This window comes from Myxine glutinosa, chromosome 6, assembly GCF_964187855.1.
Source record: "Myxine glutinosa chromosome 6, kmMyxGlut1.1, whole genome shotgun sequence".
NCBI lineage: Eukaryota > Metazoa > Chordata > Myxini > Myxiniformes > Myxinidae > Myxine > Myxine glutinosa.
In genome coordinates this window covers 79,758,336-79,783,598 of record NC_136266.1, presented here as the reverse complement: position 1 = coordinate 79,783,598, position 25,263 = coordinate 79,758,336, and the positions used below count along the sequence as shown (strand labels likewise).

The following is a 25,263-nucleotide window of genomic DNA, read 5'->3' as shown; positions in this document are numbered from 1 at the left end:
CTTATGAGCGCTCACCTTGTGAATATTTCACCATGTGAACTCAGTTCCACTGTGGTATTTTTCTTTCTCTTCACATTTTCTTCTTACCTGTCCTTTCTGAATCCCCCTTCTGCCTGCTTAATATCAATTATTTATTTGATTTTCTGGCATTTTGCAGTCTTTGTTTCCTGATTTGAGTTTTTGTTTTCTTTTGTTTCCTGATGACTCCATCTTTGCTCTTTACTTCTTCTTGTTCCTTCTGATGACTCCAATGCACTCTTTGATATTCCATTACATTTGATTTTCATTGTCATGGATTCATTTCTTTCCCGAAGCCTTGTCATACCTGCAACTTTAAATGTTGTACTTTAACCAACACAAAGTACTGACGGTGTTCTGGTGGCGAAACAACTCGACACAAACAGGTTGTTGAGCTTGAAAACAAATTGTTTTTGTCAATGACTTGACACACAAGATTACTCAGAACATATCACCCTTTGTTTGGAATTACATAGACTCCAGACAGTAAGGTGTGAATTCTGAATTGCTGAAGCATCATTGAAAAAAAAGCAACACAAAAAATAGTATTTCACTATATTTGACATTTCTACTGTCGAAGATATATATTTTTTATTCAAATCAGGTGCAATTTTGTGACTTGCACTTTATATGTATATGTATATACATACGCTATCAGTCAAAAGTTTAGGTACACCCAACATTTTTTGATACTTTACTGTTTAATGTGTAAAATGAACATAAGATGTGAATCAAAGATATATCTGCTTATCTATTGATAATATATTGTACTTCAATGCATCTTTCTTGTGCGAAATGTTGATTTAAAGCAATTTTTGGAAATAGGTCGAAAAGTGCAATACTAAATCCAAACTGAAACGCAAAGTTAATGTTATTAACGTTTAATCTCAGGAGCAAAACCTCTTTACAAATACTCTGCTCTGTGTGGAATGAATGTTTGCGCTTAGTTTCTTCATCACATGCAATGTCTATTATTGGCAGGCGTTGCAAAAAATGTTTACAGAAAGGCCAGCCATACAATGTAATGAGTGTTTTTGTGTTTCAGATTGCATGAACATGGGTGCCAAAGCTCAGCTAATGCAAGAAAAAAGACAGGCAATTGTAGCTTTGAGAAAAGAAGGCCAATCCTTGAGACAAATTGCAAAAAAATGATGTGTCAGTAATGCAGTTGCTTGTGCCATTAAGCAACAACGAAAATGGTAAAAATGCAGATAGAAAACATTCTGGTCAACCAAGAATCACAACAGAATCGCAGAACGAGTAATCTGAGTCACCAGTCTGCGCAACAGATGTCTTACAGCCCCTGGAAATTAGAGCCCAGCTAAACAACTCCAGCATTGCAACTTTTTCAAGGCCTTCTTTTCTCAAAGTTACAATTGCCTTTCTTTTCTCAAAGAAAGATGCATTGCATATATATCTGAAAGAAATTGTCGCTGAAGATTATGTCATCAATGTTGATTCCTGCTTGATCAGTAATCCTATTGAAACACACACAGATTAAAAAAACCACCACGCACGCATGCACGCACACACACACACACACACACACACACACACACACACACACACACACACACACACACACACACACACACACACACACACACACACACACACACACACACAAAACAGAGTTTTATATATGATGAACAACAACCACACTTGTAACTATACCCGTATAGTGTTTCTTTCATTAAAACGAACCTTTCATCCGTACAGAATTGAAGACATTAAGATAATTGAACAGACTGAATGCATTTGCATTGAATGGATGTCACGTTAAGCAATCGTGCGTCCTGCACCACTGCCTCACACACACCTAGTAATTAATGTCAGTCATTTTGAAAGATGCCTGTGAAGGTTGATTCTGACATTATTTCATGTCCTCTATTTACATTATATCGTTGTGGAATACATATGGGCAAAAGGCAGCAATCTTCAATATAATTATTTCAATGAAAGGAAACCAAAAGATGCTAAAAATGCATAATGATGTCTGAGACATCCTGTCTGTGCCTCATCCACAAACAAACAACCTTACATAATGTGTGTTCAGTCCATAATGTAAATTCAAACTTTCTTACTGTTAAGTTGTTTGTAGAATTCTTCGCCAGATCCTTAACGATGCGATCTCTGTTTGCGATAATGCTTTCAATTGGTTTCATTTTGGGGAAAACCTTACTGCGTCCTCTAATATAACTCAGGGCAAAGGCTTTCAAGCTTCTGTTATAGCATATGATGATTAGAAAGAATAATAGAAAAGAAATACTCGTTACTATTTTTTTTATTAACAAATGCATATTTGACCAGATTATAATTCCATCGTTTGTTCTGCTGATTGCATAACTCATGATATGCAGGTATGATGCAGATGCAATGTCCCTGCTCATTAGAGCAAGAGTTTGGAGATTGTTTAGGGTACCGATGATAATCGCCTTCACTTTGTGAAAGACACCTTTAACATCCACCAGCAACCAATGATGGCAAACAGGTCCCCAATGTAACATTCCATCCAAGGGACAGTACATTTTTGGTGAAACTTGTGGCCCTTGAAGCACAAATCCAACACCTTTTTAGTATGGTTGAGAATCAAACCCAGACTACGCAGCTCAAAGGCAAGTGCGCCACTACCTCTCCACGTTTACAAGCTTTTATTAAGGAGGTATGCTGAGATTTCTGTCATAAAACAATAAAATGTAAGCATTATCACAAACATGCAGATATCGCATCAATACGCGTGCCAAATAATTATATGAGCAATTCTACAGTGAAAAAGTCCCATTTACCAGCCTTTCAAGTACTAAAAACAAACAAACAATGAAGCCTTCCAGCGAGTGAATGCTGATGAGATCCAATTTGCATTAAAAAGCACAAGAAAGGGGAAAACAATCTCTGGAGAAGATGAAGTTGTTATCGATGCAGTCAATGATGGTGGTGACATTGCTCTCATATAAATTAGCAAAACTATTTGCAAAATCTCAGGAAGATGAAAGAAAAATCACCCCAATTTGGAAATACTCAGACATGGTACGAATCCACAAAAAGTGAACAAGGTCGTCCTGAACAATTGCCATCCAATTAGCCTGCTCTACAATATATATATATATATATATCAATTATTGACAAAAGTTATCAATTATCGAATCGGAATTGAACTGGAGAGCAAAAACCCAAAGCTGGTTTTAGAAGCGAATACTCAACAATGGATCGCATTCATATAAGCAATTAGCTTCAGGAAAAATCAAAAGAATATAAATATCCTTTGTGTCTCACATTCATTAATTATGAAAAAGCCTTCAACAATGTGGAAACAAATGCACTCATACACCATCTTGCTGTAATCTCTCGACAAATCAAAATATCAAACAAATTATACAATGCTGGAAAAATGACCTTGAAAATGCACCAAAGTGGTGGAAAGACTAAGATTAAAAGAGACATTGGAGAAGGTGATACACTGTCTCTGAAATTTTTCACCTTGTGCCTATGATTGTCCCAATAGCTAAATTGTGAAAATATGGAATAAGTGTCGATGAAGAAAGACTCAAGTGCGTACAATTTGCATGCAGATTTAGACAACACAGTAGAGCTAAAATTCCTGATGGAAACCTAAATTCTGAGTGACAAAAGAAGAGACTATAAATAATAACATATCATATTGAAACAGCTGTGTAAGAAAGAAAGAAATTCAAAGTGATCCAGGTGCATCACTGCAGAAAGCGAAGAAAGTGGAAAATGGAATTTAGGCAAACACATAAAAATGGGCGCACATCTTTGGAAGTAAAGAGAGATATCCCCGAACAGGATTTAGAGAATGAAAGAAGTCATGAAAAACAAACTTCCTTTGTATCTTTAAAAGAGGTTTTACAATCAGTGTGTAATTTCAGCAACGGTCGGTACATTATGTGCTGCGACAAATAAATGTACAGACATAATAATGGAAAATGACCCGGGGAATGATAAATTCAATTTATTCTCACCTCGAGTGCATCGTTAGTGATCTTTAGGCTATGATTAAATGTCTATAATTATCTTGATTCATTCATTATTTGAGTACATATATGGTTAGGGTTAGGGTTAGGGTCAGGGTATACTACTATATAAAACAAGGTTCTTGTTTTATATAGTATGTTGTATATAGGCTCCTATAAGAGCTAACATATAGAATGCATAATAAAAAAGCTTGAACCAAATATCTAAATGCAGACACGCTTTATTGAGACTACTGAAGCGACTCCAATCATAAACTCCAGGTTAAAGGACAAGACTACTTTTCTCCACACATCAAACCTCTGAACGTGCCAGACTGACCAGTACAGAGTGCGCTCTCACCTGCCTTATCAGCATCCTTTTGTTCTTTCTACACCTACATCATTTGTACGTCCATATTTGGATTGCTCAACATATATGACATGCCTCCAGGTCTGATCTGCGAGAAAGCTCTTCCAAAGCAGAAAGCATTATTTGCATTTTATCGCATGTAAGTGACAAACTCTATTCCGCAAGGCATTTCTAAAGCAGACACCTTTGTGCAATAGGTCCAGAAGGTGAAACGGAGCTTCTCAGAATGCCAACGCCAAGGGGCAACAGTCATGATAACAGCGCTAGTTATCAAGAACTCATCGCCAAATCCTTGTTAAATCTCGGTGAGTACCTTTATCAATAACATTTGTGAATCAACTCTGCTTGGAGATATTTTTTTTTGTATACAAGATCGAGGCTCATGTAAGAGCTAACATTAATCACAAAAAAACAAAAATGGACACATAAGACGAAATAAAGGGAGCGGGAGACAAGATGGGGAGAGAGGGGGAAGCACATAAGTACAACATTTGAGAGCAGGGACATCGTGAGATCTGTGGGAGGTAGAGAGAAATTAATTTCTACAGTGAAACATGCAGAGTTTCACCTTCTGAATATATCAAATATATTCACTGTAACCACGTTTAGCATATCAGGTGAGATATAACAATAGTTCAAACACAAATTCAACTGTTTATGCACAACATAATCCTACTAATAAGCTGTATAAGTAATTCAAGATGGATGGACGGAAGTGATATGGACACACCTGATATGCTAAAGGTGGATGCGTTAAGGACACACCCTGTATTGTACGTGATTTTTACCGTGCACTCATAGTGTAAATCCGGGTGAAGCAATTGGATCGCTCCGTCTGTCTGTCAGTCTATGATCAAGTAACTAGTTAATTTCAGTTGAATCTTATATTTTGAACATTGAAGAACACGAATTGTAACACTAAATATAACCACCCATTTGTCTCCTGTGCAATACGAGAGCCTATACCTTCATCATAATTACCACAGTGCATTTGCGGATTTCATTTAAGCTGCACCTTCTCAGAGGTTCCACCAAGACATCGCTAAATATGTGGAGAACTCGCGAATTAAATTGTGAAAATCCTGCAAGAAATCGTTGCGCAATAAATAATAATAATATTGGACAATCTGGCTATTCCGAGATGTATTCTGGTACATTCTGCCCACGCTGGCAATGTCATTACCATGACAGATACTGACACAATATAGATTACAGGAAAGGGTTGCCACGTTTAATACAGCAACATATCTGTAACACCTCATTAGACATAATACAGCCAGAAGTGATAAAAAAAGTCCTGAAATAGCAAACTCTACCATAAAACCAGATAAAATTGAACCCTTAGCAGATCCGGTGGCATTTGCTCTGAGTCTAGAAAGTTGGTGGATCAAACCCAGGCCAAGTCATACTTTAACTTTAAAAAAAATGGAACATGATGCTTCCGCTTGCCTGACACTCAGCATTTAAAAGGATAGAGTACGGACAAACAACCATAGATTGGCAATCATTGTGCAGGCCTGATGAGTGCCTTATGGCCTCCTCCTGTGTTTAAGTTCCTTGCGAGGGAAATCATGTTATTATTAATTACAGTTCACTATCGTCGTTCTCATCGTCCATGATTTGTGATTTGTTTGTGGTAAATATATGTTGCCTCCACAGCTTTCTTCCAAAGATATTTTAATCCTTCATAACACGAGCATTGCTGGTAATTGGTTGGAAGCACTAAACATGCGAGTGTTTATTGAGACGGACAAGGCCTCGACTTTGCGCCTTTCTACCTGGACTGGCTGTACAGCCGCTCTACTGCGGATTGGAAGTCGGGCAACATCAGCAGGATGTTTATGATGACAAGCAACCTCATTTTCATTCAGTTCACAAGATGGCGAACATACAGAGCATTTGTCACCACATAAAATGGGAGGGGGAGGAGGGACTTTGCTGTTTGTTTGCCTGTCGTGGCAAAAAAACTTAAGATCTTTGGAGGAAATCATGAGACAGTGACCTTATTCTGAATTTTGGCACAGGTTGGGAGAATTCAAACCGATGCATTCCTTGCATAAAGTTTTGATGACATCCTGAGACTCTATTTCTGTAAAATCAATAAACATGTACGATAACAAACTTCTGGATATACTTGGAAAAATATCTAAAAAAAAGTAATGGCACATTTAACAATAACGGCACTCGGTAGAGAGCATACCTCCGCCAGACTGAACAGTTTACATTTTGTAACCCACTGATAGGCTGGATCTGGATTCCGACCTGAACCAAAATCTAATCGGTTTGTTCTTGCCACCTAACCAACCAATCCACCTAGTTTGATTAGAACTCGTCCACAACTTTTTGAAATACCGTGCTATATATTATATTTGGCCCTAACTCTCAATGGTGAAAAATCAATAAGAAAAATTTTTTTTCTCCGATTCGTATCCAGATTCCGAATATTTACCAAAATCGAATCGATTCGTCCTTGTCACACACTCAACTAGTCCACCAAGTTTCGTCCGAATCCGTGCAGAACTTTTTGAGATATCGTGATATACGAGTATATAGGTTTTGGCGCAATAACTCGATGGTGAAGAATCACTTTAAACGAAGAATCACTTATATATATATATATATATATATATATATATATATATATATATATATATATATATATATATATATACAGACTTGGCATTTAATATGGAATATCTTTTTTGTGGGGGTGAACTTACTTTTCAAGATGATTTAGAACCAAAAGTTCATTGGAATTATGTTGAAATTATTGCAGATTTTGTTAATGTGACCTTTAAAAGAAACAAAAACCACATTTGACATTTCGAAGCAAATACATTGATCCTTGAAAGTGATGTAAACTGATATCGAATTCAATTCATGGACAGTACTGTGTTAAACTTCTGTACGTTTTCCAGAAGTATCTCTTTATTTTACACATGAGCCAAATTTTTTTCAACAAAAACAAAAGTTAAATCATGACTGGGATTACGGACAGTAAAATTACAGTTCAGTACTTCGTGTAACCCCCACGAGCATGCAGGAGGGCACGTACACGTCGAGGCATGCTGTTCACGAGATTTGCCAAGGTTTGGACAGGAATCGCTTGCCATGCAGTGACAATAGCCTGCTGCAATTCACGCACAGTGGTGGGCTGCTGGACCAAGTTGTCGATTTAATGCGTTAATTCTGCCCACAAGTTCTCTATCGGATTCATATCCGGGGACATGGCAGGCCACTCCATATGCTCGACACCACGGTCAACAAGAAAGTGTTGGATCATGCGAGCACGATGAGGCCGTGCATTGTCATCTTGGAAGACAAAGTTTCCTCGAAAGGCTGCACGAGCAATTGGAAGCAAAATGTTTCTTCCAGAATGGCCCTGTACTTGAACTGGTTCAGGTTTCCATTCAGAACAACCAGGTCAGTTTTGCCCCCTGCATGAAAAGCAGCCCAAACGGTCACCCCACCACCTCCAGCTTGGAATATTGGCACTATACAATCTTCGTTGTCGGCTTCATGCACTTGTCTGCATACTCGGACGCGGCCATCTTGACGATAGACCAGAAATCTAGACTCGTCACTGAAGGTCACGTGATTCCAGTGTCCTGGCTGCCATTGACGGTGCTCTCTGGCCCATTGCAATCGGCGCTTGCTGTGTTGTCTGGTCAGGCGTGGCTTTCTCAGGGGACACCTGGCACGATAGCCTGCTTGAACCAGTCGTTGGTTGACTAGCCTTCTGGATACAGGCACATTTGTCAGTTGCTGCCACTCAGCCCTAAGCCGATTAGCTGACTTGGTACGGCCATTGCAGACTAACCGGTGCAGCTGGCGATCATCTCTCCTTGTGATTCTGCGGGGACGTCCTGGCCTCGGTATTGGAGTCGGGACACCCCTCTGAGCATTTCGTTTCAGGATCTTTGACACCTGACCTTGAGTGATGCCATAATGCCAAGCAATAGCATGCTGTTTCATGCCGGAATTTCGTAAAGCCACCACTCCATGACAAACAGCATTGTCAAGTTGACGGACCATCTCCAGAGGAAGCGGCAATAACTTTTGTAGACGTGCAGCAGTTGTTTTCCACTAATACAGAACCAACCACCCTCATATACCCGATTGTGAAGCCAATCGTCAAATGTACCTGTCCTTACATTTTGTCATGCCACCTGTGATATTATCCTGTTATTGACTTCTTGCTGTGAAAGACAATCATTGACATGGTTCTTTTGACAAAGAAATCACCGAAGCGTAAAATAAACTCACTAGATTTATATACTGAGTTCAGAGAGTAAACCCAAGTCAAGAAAAAAAAAAAATTCCATATTAAATGCCAAGTCTGTATATATATATATATATATATATATATACAGTATATGTTTTGACCCAATCACTCAATGTTGAAGATCCAGATTAGGATCTTCACCAAAATCGAATCAATTCGTCGGTGTGTGTGAACACTCAACGTGTGGTGAAAACATACAAACAGACAGATAGTGGTGAAAACAACCTCCTCTCACCTTCGGTGTGGAAGGTAACAAGCATACGAGGAAGTTAATGATGCGAGAAAGTACCATGTTTGTAAGGTGCCAACGAATACTTAGTTGCTCGAACATTTTGAACATCTATTGTAGGAAAAGTTTTGTATTTATACATTTTAAATTTGTTGTCTTCAACTTAGAGTAAAGCGGGATAAGATGTTTCTGGCACAAATGGTGGGGAAAGATGCCCTCCCCTTGTTTAGATTCTCCTTGCAAAAAGTTTGCGCTAGAGAGCTCTCTGGCAGACGATGGAGCCGACAAATCCAAATGATAATGTTCAGTATGCTAAACAATAGGACCGAGTAAAATGTGTGCCATATTTAGGTAGAGGAATGGAGGGAGGGAGAAAGTTCCGCAGCTTTGCCGACAGGAACATCTTTGCTCGAGTCCTTATCTGATGAGGTATTATTATTATTACAAGTGAAGTGAAACTTAAGTTATTAGGCAAATTTATTAATTATCTGAGTCATTAATTTGTTTGTTCTTTCACTTTAGCTGCCCACACCTTAGGAGGACATGCTAGACGATACAAGCTAACGATGTATAATATGCCATTGGAGCTGATGACCTCTGGTGGCTCCATGGAGTTTAGTTTGGCAAAAACGGTATACCTAAGGAACATTTAACTCGGTGAAAAATTCGCCCTAACATGGTATATTCATGTGCCCCTTATCAATAGGGAAAATTGCCGAAACCACAGCAGATCTGGGATCTCCCTCGCCTCCTGCATCTCCTCAACTTGCAACCCAACTCAATGACAGTGGTATCCAGCTTTCAGAAGCAGAGACTGATGATAACATTGAGAGTATCTGCCCAGTGGTGTGTGGTGGTGGTGGCGATGAGAAGAGATCCACTTCGATCAGGCCTGCAGGAAAAGCCTTAGAGGAACCACGGACATGTTTAGGTCTGTATCAGAACACACCCTCTGGTTTAATGACTTATCACAAAACTTTAGTATCTCTGACTACTACATTCACCCTAATCCAAATGAACTTCCTACTCTATTGTTTAAGCAGATTCCAAAGTCAAATCAAGTCAAAGTGTACTTTAACTAACATCCAATGAAATTTCAATTTTTTTTAATACTGCTGGACACCATTAGTATACACTTAGGGAGAATGAAAAAGTCCCAGGATACATTTGACACGTTACATCAATACCTTGGACAATACATAATATGAGAGTAGAAACATCGACGTCTGCAAATTGAAACAGCGCTTGGTAATCAGAAAACATGAGCAAGAAGTTTGAGAATCAAATTAAACTGCACAGTTGAATTCACCACGAAGAGCCTGGTATTGGCTTAGCGGTTAGGGTACTGGCTTGGGATCCTAGGATCCTGAGTTCAAATCCTGGTCTATCGCTGAATTAACGCCAGGGGGGTTGACTCAGCCTGTTTATCCTTCTGAGCTCGGCAAATTGAGTACCAGCTTGCTGGGATGAATGATCCTGGTGTGTACCCGGATTTAGAATAGGTATCCCTGTGCATCTAAGGGTTGGCGTCAGGAACGGCATCCGGCCATAAAAAAACACTGCCTCAAACAGGGAACCATGATTGTCATGGGGCCCGCAAGGCCAACTCCCGCTATAGCGGGGAAAAATGGCCCTAAAACGGTCATTCATTCATTCAGTTGAATTCACCACTAAGCCGTGTCTCAGACTTCATTTCGGTCTCTTATATGAATCACGACTAACTTTCTATCCACCATTTAATAATGAATGCTGTAACTCATGAATGACATAACGAAATATTGGTATTAAGCAAATTATTAATTTGGGTTTCTGATGTTCTTCTTTGAGCACCGATCTCATGATCCCATGTCCCTCCATTAAATTCCTATAGAGTATAGACCATGTAGATTTTATTTTAAAAGTGCCGATCTGAGATATAGCAGTTTGGTGTTAGGGTTGGTAAGGCCTTGTTGTGTATTGTCTTCAGTTTGGTGGATTTGATTCCCTTGGCTGCTCATTGGGAGGTTTCCAGACCCTTCGACAGAGTGTGTCGAAGTCTTCATTGTGAAAACGTTCATGATTGTTGTGAACGTCTTAATGCTTTGACCAGAGTATTGGATCGGCCTCAATCAGCACCTCCATTCTAGAATGTTCCAGGGCATGCAAACCTGCCACAAAATGTAGAGCAGGCGGGTTACCTGCCTTCCTGATGGTCATTGGGGTGAACTTTTGGGTTTTATAAATTAACAATTTTTTGGAACATGTTCATTTTCTGCAGAGGAGAATCATTTCTAAATGATACGAACCCAAAAACCTTGTGGTGCCAGTCTTGGCCAACTACCGGTACACCACCGCACGCAACTATATAATTATTCTGTATGTCATATTGTATTTTATCGATAAGTACATTTACATTTCTTTATATCATTGTACTGTCTGCAATCCACATACAAAGTCTTTTATGAGCAAAGACATCGTAGTTAATCTACGCGCTCTACAATGACTTTGGTCCAGTTCAAACTTAAACCACTCAGGTATTTCACTATAAGAAAGTCACGTGAATGTAAATGTGTGTTCCACGTGTAGTGAAGACTGAAGTTTGTCCTGAAGAACCATGCTACAAGACCTATTTTGCTGTCGGTGAACAAGAGACAACCAGAGAGATAGACAGAAGAACGACAACCAAACACCTCTGTGATTCTTCGGTATGATTATCCTTACATGTAACTATTAATTCATTCACTATAACCATCGTTATCTTTGTGCTGTTTAACAACAATAATATTGCACCCTATGTGCAGTCCAGTTGTCTAATGGCTAATGTCATGACCTAAGGGGAGTGGGGGGGGGGGGGGGGGGGGAGTATAGCTCTACATGTCTAATGTCTAACGTTAGACAATTCTATAGTCTATCACCATGATCAAAAATGGAGGAAGATGTAAAGAATGGACACCTTTTTGCACCTGTAAAGAAAGTTATGTAAAGCATAATTTTGATTTAATTCCACAATTCTATGGTGCACAGGTTGAAAGGCAAGACAAGTGGTGTGAATCTGGGGATGGCTGGGCAAGCCGGTCCTTAGTGCCCCTTGCTGACGACGAGGCTACGTGCCTCAGCAGCCTTGAGTGTCTGAGGAACCAGTGCTATGATCTGGCGCTTTCACTGGGAAGTGAAGTGGTGTCCGACCGAGAGACAAGGCCGAGATTGCTGCCTGACACCAAATCGGCAGGAATGGATTTACTTCAAGAGTCCAGGTCAGATATGAGGGAAATTTTTGAGAGAGATAAGCAAAGCCTGATGGTAAGGCAGCCATCTGGAGAAATCCATCGATCCATGGCAAGAACTCAGAGAATGACTGAACGACTGGTTCTGGGGAATTCACAGTCACAAGTAAGAGGAAAGGGTGTGGAGCAAAGCAGGTGTACGCTAGGTGGAAAAGCAGGCCGTGAACTCGAGAGTTCAAGTTCCTCCTCCTTTGATGACAATGAAGATTATGATGAGTCAGAAGGATCTCATGATTGTGAATCTTATGATGCAAGCAAGGGCAATATGTCGGTTCTTGAAGCAGCAGTTGCACTTGAGACAGAAAGAGCGAGGTTCTTGAGGGAGCGAACACTCGGCATTGGGCAAGCGAGTCGCCTGCTGGCGGACGTGTCTACCAGCCACCATGAAGCAAAGGAGAGAAGGACCTTTTCCTCTGGAGGCCCGAGTAGGAAACCAAGCTATCACAAAGGTATTAATTGTTATTATTATTATTATTATTATTATTAATAGAATTATTATAATTAGATGTACCATTATGTAAATACACCTGGTGTTGGCCAAATGGTTAGGGCAGCGGGCTTGGGATCCTAAGGTCCTGAGTTTGAATCCTGTTCAGCTGTTGAATTAATACCAGGTGTGGTTGACTCAGCCTGTCATCCTTCTGAGGTCAGCGAAATGAGTACCAGGGTACTGGGTCCTCTCTCAAGGAGGTTGGTGGCAGGATTTGCACTCCGGCCGCCGTAAACACCTCATTCTGTAGCGCACACAGTGGTGTGTGTAGGGATGGTGCTGAGGAGACGCAGCGACGTGCTTATCCAGCATACGCTCAAATATATATATATATATATATATATATATATATATATATATATATATATTGCGAATATAAATGTATACCTAAAAGACAAAAATATCACCCCATTAAATACGATAAAGGAAACATGCCAGACTTTGAGGTGTGTGGGTGTGCATGCATGCATGTGTGTGTGTGGATGTGGGTGTGCATGCAAGTGTGTGTGTGCGTCTAATATATGACATTGGGTTGAGCATTTTACCTCTGACTAATAACTCCACAGCTATCCTACCTGTCAGGCCATGTTCAGATGTACATATTGTACTCACATTTGAATTGTCTCGTCGAGGTTCGATTCTCGACTATGTTATAAAATGCCACCCTTGTACTTTGCAGACATAAATAAACGTGCCTCCTCTGGATGGGACATTAACCTAAGCTAAATATCCCGTTTGCTTATATCACCTGGTGGACATTAAATATCCCACGGTGTCTTTCGATGAAGAATAGGCAAGTTATCGCCGGTATCCTGCTACCTGCCCCAGCCCTATGGGGATGATTGTGCGGGGTTTGAAAATAACATTTTAAATATCACAACATCACAAGGTGCCGAGTCAGATTCGAAGTTCCTGTCATAACCTACAAGGGGCACTGCATCATTGGCATATACTCCCAGAGATGATGTGACTGACAGACCCATGCTGCACATACTCAAACAAACGAACCAACACCTCTGTGTCATTTAAGTGAATTAGACAAAAATAACGGGTTTCTACATGTACATTGTTTTTTTTTTAACATGACAGACATGCGGCTTGAGAAGAAGGAAAGCAAGTGTCCAACGCCTGGCTGTGATGGCGTCGGCCACGTTACAGGGTTGTATCCCCACCACCGCAGTCTCTCCGGCTGTCCGCACAAAGACCGGGTTCCTCCAGAAAGCAAGTTTCCTTTGTTTTCTTCACCGTTTCTGCCATTTCGTTATCTCAATAGAGGTATATTGTATTGTGAGATTTAAGTCTCCCCCCCACCCCCCACCCCACACCCCAACTCCCACAATTATCCAGGCTGCTGGATCCCTATGGGGATGATTGTGGGGTGGAATGAAAATAACAGTAGTTGAATTTTCTTGGTACATCCTTTCTTCCATACTGCTTGTCAGGGGATTTGAAGTTAAATCAGCTAAACTATGAAAATAATAGCAGAAATCTGTGTTATCTATTTAGTTATTTATTTATTATTTTTATTATCATTATTGTTTCAGTTTGCAGTGTCCTCTTGGGAACTTTTTTTGAATCAACTTTTTATGGCCCATCCTATGTTTCCCAGAAAATATTGAGCCAACCATCCATGAGGTATGGACTGGCACGCGTAGGCCAGACCATCCTTTTAAACCGATTATACAATCTCTGAAGGTCATTATTTAGCCATCTGGATTTTTTTCCTTGATAATCCTAAAGCTGTACCCTCATCCTCCGGAAGTATGTCATTTTTCCTGAAGCTTTGCAACTTCCTCAATTAAATGTCGTGTGAAGCGAGAAAAAAAATGACTTGGTGACGTTATCGCCCCAAATCTCAGATTAGTTTAAAGATTCCTGACCTGAAGAATGGATGGTACACCATGAGCTTTTGGAGATATATTATGAGTTTCGAGCCACCCCTCCACCCCCGGGTCCACCTGCTGGAGCCCAATGGGGATGATTGTGCGGGGAATGAAAATAACATTTTAAATATCACATCAACATCACAAGGTGCCATCAGCAAGACATGAATTAATGATAGCTTGATCAACATGCCTCGTTTTTGTCTTCCTTTCATCCTTTGTCTATTTTTCCTTTCTTTGGCTTGCGAGTAAAGGGATTGAGAGCCTGTTAATGAGTGTGTGCCAGTTCCTTCAGCTGTCACATCTTTTACTTTTCATCTTTTTAATTATCGTCCGCTTTGTTCTAGAAAGCGATGCTCCTTGTTTTTTGTGCCATGAATTGTAATTTTAAAAATAATTATCCCATTGTGTGTGAACAACCTTTTTGCAAAAGGCAGCTTAAAATATGTGCAATCATTATGTTTTAATTTAACTTCTGGCGGATGTTGGAGTACCTTAAACCCTGCGTACAATTGAATCCTTTGTCACCTACAAGATGCATACAGGTAACGATATAAGGATAGCTGGATTAACTTCAGCAAATAAAAGTGCAACATATTAATAAAAAATAACCCCATTGAGGTAGTGGTTCAAGAAAGGTCACTGCAGACCCGAGTGGGTAAGCATCAAAAATTGAACCGTTTTGATTCATCAGATGCTGGTTTAAAATATTCGATCGTATTTGTGTGTTTGATCACCGACATGGGCTCAAATAACTTCAAAACATTTGCACTCACTTGCGCAAGCCACAGGAAGGATCCATGATGTCCTCTATGGTGTATGGCCTATAGTCTCTGATCATTGATCACCCAAAAGGAAAAAAAAACGTTATTACGTAGTAAACCAGAAGGGCACTCGGTAGAGCGTATACCTCCGCCAGGCTGAACAGTACCGTCGGATAGTGGATGCGGCGACGCGCTGCTCTGGCGCATGCTCCCATACCTGACCTGATAGGCCAGATCTGGATTCGGACCTGAACCAAAATCGAATCGGCTTGTTCTTGTCACCAAACCAACACTTTCACCAAGTTTTGTCATGACTCGTCCACAACTTTTTGAGATATCCTGTTCACAGACAGACCGGCAGGGGTGAAAACATAACCTCCGCCCACCTTCGGTGGCAGGTAATAAACGAATCTCCCACTCTGTGGCCATCCTGTACAATTATCTAACAGTTAACCATGATGATTATTTACAAAAAAATAAAGTATTACTAGTTTAATGAGAAAGCGTAGGTGATGTGATTATTATGTTTTTGTAGCAATAATGAGAAAAATAAATCCACGGCTATTATTGGGGAATCGACTCAAGGTTATATTGACCAGCACTGACAAAGGCTATTAATCAATGAATTTAATAGAAGAGAAGTTTACAGTAAAGTAACTGCAGTTGAATTATATCATAACCTGTTACAAAATAAAACAATACAAAATTTGCAGAAAAAATAAATGCACTTGGACTGTCCTTCATGATGATCAGTTACCCCATCCAACCCCACAAGAGGTTGGGAATAATAAGAGCTGCTGAAGAAGTTGTAGTAGTTGTGGTGGTAGTTGTAGTAGTACACAATGGTCACATAAAAAAATTCAATCTCTAATTACTTGAAATGACTTATAAAAGTTATTTTATTACTAGATACAAATAGTCTTATATAGAAGAGCAAAACCCATGGCGTATCTCAGTGAGCTTCTCGTTTGGAGAACTTTCTGAACGCCTCTTGTACTTCCGCCAAAGTTAAGCAATAATACCTAACAGATTCCTTAAATATTCAATGAAAAAGTACGACAGCATAATTTTATTTATTCCTCATTTTAACCACAGTCCTGGCTATGCACGAGAACGTACTAAAGTGTCCAACTCCAGGCTGCACGGGAAAGGGTCACGTGAACAGCAACCGTAACTCTCACCGCAGGTAAGCACATTTAAAGGATGGAATTCTTACTCACAATTATTTCATTATGATGTCACGTTCCTCTTAAATTTCCTAATTGAAAAAAACCTCAAAAACATTGGAGCGCATATTCACTTACTGAGATGAATCAGACATCGAAGCAGATGACAGAATTGACTTGTTGAATCGTTTGGTAATTATTGTATTGATTTGTTACTTAATCGCTTCCTTGTAAGTTCACAGTGTAAAAATGAAAGAAGAATGAAAGAAGAAGAAGAATTTAACAAATGATATTCAGAAATGGTGTTAAAAATAATTATTTCATGATGATTGCTGTGAAGCAATTTCAGGAGATAAAATGGTTTGGCCTCTCGTCATCGATACCACAAGAGAGATGTCTGTCTGTCTGTCTGTCTGTCTGTCTGTGTGTGGCGCCATTGCTCTCAGAGATGACCAAATGCATCTTCGTCAACTTTCAAAGGTGCATCAGTGAGTGCTGGAGATTGTTTTTCGGAAAAAAACAAATTTATAAAAACAAAATTTGATTTCTTCAAAATGCCAATAGGATTAGAACAGCACTGGGCAATGCCGGGTACCCCTACTAGTGGTTAATATACGATTCCCTGCAAGTTATTTTGTATACATAGTCGAGGCTCATCGGAGAGCTAGCTCACTGAATGGATCAGGATGGAACAGACTAAAACAGGATGCAAAACATGCATGAATGGAGAAGGAGACGCCAAGGAGGGAAAACGGAAAAATTAGGAGGAGTTTGGGTCGGGTTAATGAGGGTAGAAAAAAAAATCATGGTTTTGGATTGTGGACGATCTGACATGGTGGTGAACAGCTGTCTCAAAGACCTGGAGGGAAGAATGAGATTGAAGAGGATGTTGAAGTTGATTCCACAGGTGGGAAAATGAGGAACGGAGAGAAGAATGAGATTGAAGAGGATGTTGAAGTTGATTCCACAGGTGGGAAAATGAGGAATGAGTCAAAATGAGTGGAGGTGAGGAGTGATCGAGGATTTAGGTAGTTTTACCAGAATGGGGACTGTGTGAGCCATGCAGAAACCTGGGGGGTGGGAGGGGTGCGGAGGGGGGAAAGGTTCAAGGAGGACAAAGCATGGAAAGAGCAGAGTGTGCAAGACCAGAGAGGAGGTGGTAGAAGACAAACTACAGACCTGTCAGCAATGGCGAAGTGATAAACCCATAGATGCAGCTTCACTTCAGCGCATCAAGTTGGGCTAGGTGTGAGAGGGCAGCCAGCCTAGAGGGGGAAGCAGCACTTCATCAGGCTGTAGATGAAGGCATTGAAAGTGGATAGGTATTCAGGTGTGCCAAGGCAGGACTTTGTACGACGGAGGATAGCGAGTCGGCGGCTGGCTTTGGAGGAAAACTTTGAAGTGTGGTTTGCCCGAGAACAATCATGGCTGATAGTGAGATGCAAAAGTTTGAATGACTGCACTTCCTCAAGAGGATGGTTAAGAACATAGACGGTGGAGGGGGGGGGGGGGGGGGAGGGAGTGGTGAGGGAGCATAGGTTTTGTCAGATGGACCTTTTGGAGAGAGTGAGAGTGTGACATTTGTCAGGATTGAAAAGCATGTTCCAAGTGTTTGACAACCTTGTGATTTTTTTCCAACGTCTGAAGAGAGGGAAGAAGCTGCTGCCTTCCTGTCTGAAGGATGTGAGATCTCAGAGCAGAAGGTGTAGTCATCAGCAGATAGATAAGAAGGATTTTTCAGAGAGTCAGAGAGATCATTGATGAAGATCAGGAATAGAACTGGGCCCAGAACACTGCCTTGGGATACTCAAAACCTCGACAGGGAGGTGAGATGAAAGGATTCGATTGAGTGTCACATGTTAGCTACGAGAGTAGAGGAAGTCAGTAAGCCATGTGTGGAGACGGCCTTGGATGCCATTGGCAGACAGTTTGGAGAGTAAGGCGGGATGGGAGACTATCAAAAGCACAGCATGTCCAGAGAAATGGCCCTGATCTCATGCCTGGACTGAGGAGGACTTCCATCCATTGTTTGGAGTGCAGAAGCAGCATTTCCAACGTGGAGTTGTATGGACTGAAACCAAATTGGTGATCTGAGATGAGGTTGTTTGAGAAAAAGAAAGTTTGAGCAGGTCTAGGTATGCTTTTTGAACTGCAGAGTCACCTCTCGGCAGGAAACCCAGGACAGTAAAGCAAATTCATTAAAGCATCAGCACAAACACAGCAATGAATGAATGAATGATCGTTTTAAGGCCATTTTCCCCGCTAGAGCGGGGGTTACCATTCCCCAAAGTGGAGCAATACATTCCCCAAACTCTCTGACATACTACCTGTGTTGGGGCATTATTTTCATCAGGTAGACCTAAGAGTCCGCATTTACTTATTTTCAATTTGAGGTTTCGTCATCAAATTTTCAACAAACCTTTATAATGAGAATATGGCGAACACTAATTAATAAATTGTACATTTTTTTTCAATCTGTTAGTTTAATCAAGTTTAGGTTGAGTACGTCAAGTTTAGTGCTTTCTAGTTCGTTCTTGTTTCCTTTTCTTCAGCTTGTCTGGATGTCCCATAGCAGCTGCTGCTAAACTAGCTAAGTCCCAAGAGAAGCACCACGAGGTATCGGACACACCAAAAGGGAGCCAATCATCTGACCGCGTACTGAGGTATGTTTGCCAATCATTGGTGATTAATATGTAGCTATGCATCCATTACAGAAACAAATATTTATGTAAATAATATGACTTCTTAATTCTCCAAAAGGCCTCTAGAAACAAATGAAAGACGTCTGTGGTACTTGTAATGATGGAGTATTGTGGGTTGGGAGGTAGGCCCAACCGCCACCGCCCTCCCCTCTTCCTAAATATCATCCTCCATCTTGGTTATGCATTTGGTATTCCGATATATTAATTAACATTTAAGAGTTGCTCAATGATGTTGAAGCTCCACCCTGTGGCTAGCATTATATCTGCATATCATGAATATGGTGAACCATTCTTGGTAGCATCCCACCTCGTGGAGTGCAATCTTTCACACCTGGAACCGAGCATCATGCAAGATGGATGATCAAGGCATTATATGCTCTCAATATCTGGATTTTGAGGAGATAGATCAAGCTCATTGGCCATGTGGAAAGAGGACTCCATGATATGTGCACAATTTTGTTCAGTTTACCTGAGGACAGGGTCCACTGTTGTTCATGTCATTTCTGCTTCATGCAATGACTAACTACCGACAGCATGTTGTTAAGTATGAGAAGGTGAATTACCATCCCTGGTCACTCCCCACCCCCCCCCCCCCCCCCAGATACTCAAACCTATTTCTCTGTTTGATCTCCTTCTCCTCTAACCTGATATTCATTTATTTTCTCTGCTGCCCAACCCATATCACCTCAGTCTTCTCCACACTCATCTTCAGCCCATATTTCTCAAATGCATCTTTGCACTCCCCAGTACTTTCTGCATCGCCCACCTATTCTCCACCACAACAACCAGATAGTCTGCATGCAACATCCTCCCCATACTACCACTGCCTACCAACTCCATCACCATGATAAACAGGAGTGGGCTGAGAGGGTTTCCCTGCCTCAAACCGATGTTCACACTGAACTCCTCAGAAATCCTATGACCAACCAAAACTCTTCCCTTCATTCCCTTTGTACATCTCTTCCACCAACCTAACTTCTGCTTCTGGCACTCCCATCCAGGAGGGAGACGAGTTTGGCGGGGTGGGGGAGGAGGCATCCACCGTATCTGGATGAAAAGCTCATTGGTTTGGCACTCTTTGATTCAGCTGTATCCACAGAGATAAAACGAGCAATGGTAAAGGCACGAAATGAAAAGGAAGGCATGGATAAACATACAAAGTAAATCCAGCTGAATATCACGTCTGAGGGCATGTGAATTTAAGGTTTTGTCACTAAAACACACTGGACTCTTCAGGTGCCTCAAAATTCCAAATGTTTTTTTTTTGGGGGATTCTGACCCCAAGTCATTGGAGTGCAGAGAGGATTACAGGGAGACACTACAGATAGTTGAACCCTTAAACCACCCTTAAAGGTGGTAAATGGCAATTCTGAAAGAAGTGTGGCCCTTATTGAGGATTATAATGCCATTATAACAATAAAAATAACAGAAACAATTCCTCTTTCAAGGACCATGGAAGCTGCTTCTCCAAAAGCAAAAAGGAAACATCTCAATGCAAAAGTGACTAACCCAGGCCATTGCAGTCCATAACTTCCACTTCATTGAGCAACCTCTAAATATGGACCAAATTGATGAAATTTGACATGCGATGTTTTTTTTGACATTGGAACAAAATTAAGGGGGTAACAGCTTTAGAATTGTTAAATTGTAATTTTACCTGCGAATAAGAAACATAAAATTATATACAAGGCATTTCTACCCGTCGCTTTGCTGACGAATTTAATTAAAAGACGCCATTTTGTATTTCACAAATATTTTACTCTATTCACTCTTTAATTTGCCCGAGGTCATCTTCCATCTGCTTGGAAGACCCACACTTGGAAGTCCACTTGGAAGTCCACACTCCCTCCCACACTTCTCCCTGCTCTCAAATGTTGTGTTTGTGTGCTTCCCCTTCTCTCCCCATCTTGTCTTCCGCTCCCTCTTTTTATATATTTTGTTTGTCTGGTTGATTTGTTTGTGAAATAAATGTTAGCTCTTTCACGAGCCTCGATTCAGTATACAAAAGTCAGCGAACATCCCGTTTGTCAACCATCCTTACTGCTTATATGTATATGGTACGAGCACAAATGACTTCCGTTTTGCTGCAAAGCTCAGTGTTGGATACCTTGGTTTGAATCTCCAATTAAAATTAACTAGGGCATGCCCGTACTATATATAAGCTAGGACGTGCCCGTACGTGGGTGCCCGTTCCTTGCCAAAAAAATAAAATAAAATAAATTTGTGTAGGGGTGTGTGTGTGTAAACATCCTAGGGCGTGCCCGTACGTGGGTGCAAAAAAACATGCGTGCAAACAACAACAACAAAAAAAAACTTTGAAACCACGTGGCAGTAACGACCACAGAACCCCCCCCCTCTATTTACATGAATGGTTTGGTCCATTCGCAACGACCACAGAACCCCCCCCTCTATTTACATGAAATGGTTTGGTCCAAAGCGAACGGCTTGCGGTGTTTGGTAAAGAAATCGCCATAGCTCGGTAAGTACTTGTCCGATTAATTTCAAACCTTGAAAAGGCACATCCTCGGGTCCCCAGCAATATACCTGGCAAGTTTAAAGTATATCGGACCGGTAGTTGTCGAGAAACAGCGGTCACAGACAAACACACATACACACATACAAACACACATACACACATACACACAGAGATTAATGGAATTATAGATAGATGAAATGAGACATTTTGAAAATTTTGAATTATTCTTACTCAGATTTGAACATCAGCATAATGCATATTGTTAAGTTATTTCAACTTTCTTTATGTAAAAAGATGATGATTTGTAATATTGGCTACCACCGGGTAGCTATCACTGGGTATTTGTAATATTGGCTACCATATGATACCACCTTGAACTTGAAAATTGGCTACCACCTTGAACCTCCTCTCCCAGATATGCTACACAGACAGAAACAATGGTTGGGGTACCCTGAGGCAACAGGGCAAAGTTTGCTTGGATTTGTTTCAGTAGTTTTTAGTTTTTGAAGCTTATATAAACCTCAAAAAATACGAATTGAGATAAACATCAATTATGCCGACACATCACATCCAAACTAGGGTGGTGTCCGTGTGGCACTCAAGTCTTTGCAGACTGAGAGTAAAGCCCCCATGGTCACGAATAAATGAAAGCAGAGTTGCCGATCCCAATTTCACCCTGGTTTGAGCTCATCAGGACAATACACTGCTAAATCGTTTATTCGTGACCATACTAAGCTCGTTAATAAACACAGATCAAACCCCGTTACTTGTGCCCTGATGCCTCGTCAAGTGGCTGAATAAGAAGAAAATAAATGTTCTTGAGTGGCCCAGTCAAAGTCCTGACTTAAACTCAATTGGACATTTATGGCGAGACTTGAAGATTGCAGTCCATCGAGGATCCCCATCAAACTTGGCAGAACTAGAGCAATTTTTCACGTGAAGAATGGGCAAAGATTTCACCATCTCATTGTGCAAAGCTGGTAGAGACCAACCCAAAAATACTCATCACAGTCATTGCTGCAAACGGTACTTCCACCAAGTACCGACCGAAGAAACTGAATACTTTTACAACCAGTGAATTTTGATTTGTACATGTTTTTTGCAGGTATTCCTGACATGTAACCTCCTTCAACTATACAACAGTATTGAGTTTGATCTCTTCAGTTATGAATAAGAAGTACGTTGATTTGGAAAAATTGTCTCCACATAATTCGTAATGATACTAGAATACACAATTTGGTGTCTGTCTGTCTGTCTGACTGTGATACATTCGGTCATTATGCATCCAATCACAACCAAACTTGACGCGGACTAAGTGTCACACGACGGAGGTTGTAGCAATTTAACTCCCGCCCCCTTCCACAAGGGGGATTTGAACCTTGGACGAACTCTGTGTTGAGGTGCATACCCATATTATGAAAGACGGACGGTGCATACCCATATTATGAAAGCTTATCATGGCATTTGTCCAAAGCTGCTTCTAATGACAAGTGCAATAACAACACTACAGACTAGAGCATAATATTAATGTTATTACAAAACAATATTAGTACTCATAATATCCCCTCTTCCCAAGGGGTTTGCCCTTGGCCAAACACCATGTTATTAATGTTTATTATATTGATGTTTATTAATGTTTATGGACAAATATAAATACCTTATCATGCCGTGTCATGGAAAACTCTTACCGGAAGTGACAAATATAAACCACAAACACATGTGATTGCCTTTTGAAACAGTTGCTACTGCTGTTTAACACTAAACCACAAGCGAGGAAACCCAGGGTGTTTTCAGTTACCAATTAGCAGCTAGCTATGCATTTGCCAAGCCAGCCATTCCTTATCAACGGTTTTGAATGGAGTACTTGTTTGAATGCTTTCGCACTTGGTGAGTGCTCGACAAGAAACTTGAAAATTCAACACACCCCCAATGTTCTTGAGGCCCGACCCTAGATCTACTGTAATATTTCTACCCCATAGAGCAATGACCCTTCCTGCTGTTCCCAAAGGGAACAGGTGTACTAGTTCATCTAAATGTTGCATTACTGGTAGGGGCTGAATACTGTCGCGCGATTGCCCTCGGTTAATACCGTGGGCTTGCGGATGGCCAAACAAACTTTAATGAAGGCGACGATCAATTACGGATTTTTACTATGCAAGCACGGGAGGAAGAAGGAAGAGGAAGAAGCGGCGAGCTCTAACCTGACGCAATTCAAGCAGTCTTCAACCCTGCAAATTAATCTCACACCAACATGGGATTTAGAATGAAAGAGAAAATAATAGAAGGGTTTATTCAAAATAAATTTTGGGACAGGGAAACGTGGTGATAAAACTAAATTCTAGGTTGGGACGTCCCCACTCACAGATTTCAAATATGAGACAAAGGGAGAATGAATAAAATAAATGTCCCGTCGTGTATTTGTGAATGCGAGCTTATCTGTCTGGCAGTGTAGCGTCAGGTTGATGTTCGAGTGCGTTGTCCGACGCAGCTCCGGTTGGCACGAAGAAAGGCCTCGATGTGCCCCCGCTTGCCCGCTGCCAGGCCCCGAACCACCCGCTCGCCCCGGTCTCGTCTGCTCAGCGGCACGCCTCGCTCGCCCATTCGTCGGTCGCATGCGAGGTCCCGTTTGCTCGTAGCATGAAGCCTCCCTCCAAGCACCAAGCCTCGCTCCAAGCACCAAGCACCAAGACCTAGACCAAGCCCAAGCACCAAGAGCACCAAGAGAACCAAGACCAAGCACCAAGACCAAGCACCAAGACCAAGCACCAAGAGCCCACGAATAACCCAGGGAAGACAACCCAGAATGCCTGCGAGCAAGTCGTTTTGTCACCCACGATGTGATGTCAGCTCTCCTCCTCCACCAACCAGTACCTCACTTATTTGTGGTCTTTCCTGCCTTCGGACATCACCGGCCCTTCCCCTCTAATCAGTAACCTGCTTCTAAGTAGTGGTTTTGCACCTTCCGCACTGATTGGCTGAATGTTCGCGCCTTCCGCACTGATTGGCCAAGGTGTTCGTGCCTTCTGCACTGATTGGCCGAGGTGTTCGCGCCTTCCGCACTGATTGGCCGATGTGTCAATGGTTAGTGGCCAATCAGTGTGCCGCTTCCTTCCATCTTCCTTTCACCAATCAGTGGCCAGCTTCTTACCCAACCAATCACACGTTCTCCTGGGTGTAGCTACAGCCTGCCTTGCACGATGTTTGTTGCTATGCCAGCTGGTGACGTGGCTGGCTGCGGTCGCATCGGCGGTGCCCCGATCTGGCTTCCTGACTGTTCTTCCTGTAAGTCGTATTGTGGCGGAGGGGAATTAATTAATGTGTGCACTAATGGATCTACCTCATGTATATGAGTGCGTTGCCATAAGGGCCACTGGGTTGCTCAAAGAAGGAACAACACATGAGGGAATTTTACCCATAATCCCTGTACTAATTAGCATGCCCCGCCCCCTCGTGGCTGGGACACAGATACAACTTATTCTGACATACGGATAAACATAGAACTTATTACAGGTAGATTCCCTATCACGACAGTCGAGTACCTACCTATGCAGATCTACCTGGATCTAGATATTCCTCTACCCCTAATTCATAACAATACTTTTGCAGACCACTGTATAATTGTAAAGTCAAGTCCTATCCACAGCTG

General features: G+C 41.3%; 1 protein-coding gene across 1 annotated transcript in view; it reads left to right on the top strand.

The window, feature by feature from the left end:
- Positions 1-25,263, top strand: part of LOC137429999 (myelin transcription factor 1-like protein) — a 223,320-nt gene that overhangs the window by 15,205 nt on the left and 182,852 nt on the right. The window contains exons 5-11 of the mRNA XM_078780029.1: positions 4,557-4,664; positions 9,580-9,804; positions 11,439-11,557; positions 11,877-12,585; positions 13,716-13,847; positions 16,369-16,459; positions 18,992-19,102. Of these exons, the coding sequence (XP_078636155.1) occupies positions 4,557-4,664; positions 9,580-9,804; positions 11,439-11,557; positions 11,877-12,585; positions 13,716-13,847; positions 16,369-16,459; positions 18,992-19,102 (1,495 nt within the window). The remainder of the gene's footprint in view (positions 1-4,556; positions 4,665-9,579; positions 9,805-11,438; positions 11,558-11,876; positions 12,586-13,715; positions 13,848-16,368; positions 16,460-18,991; positions 19,103-25,263) is intronic.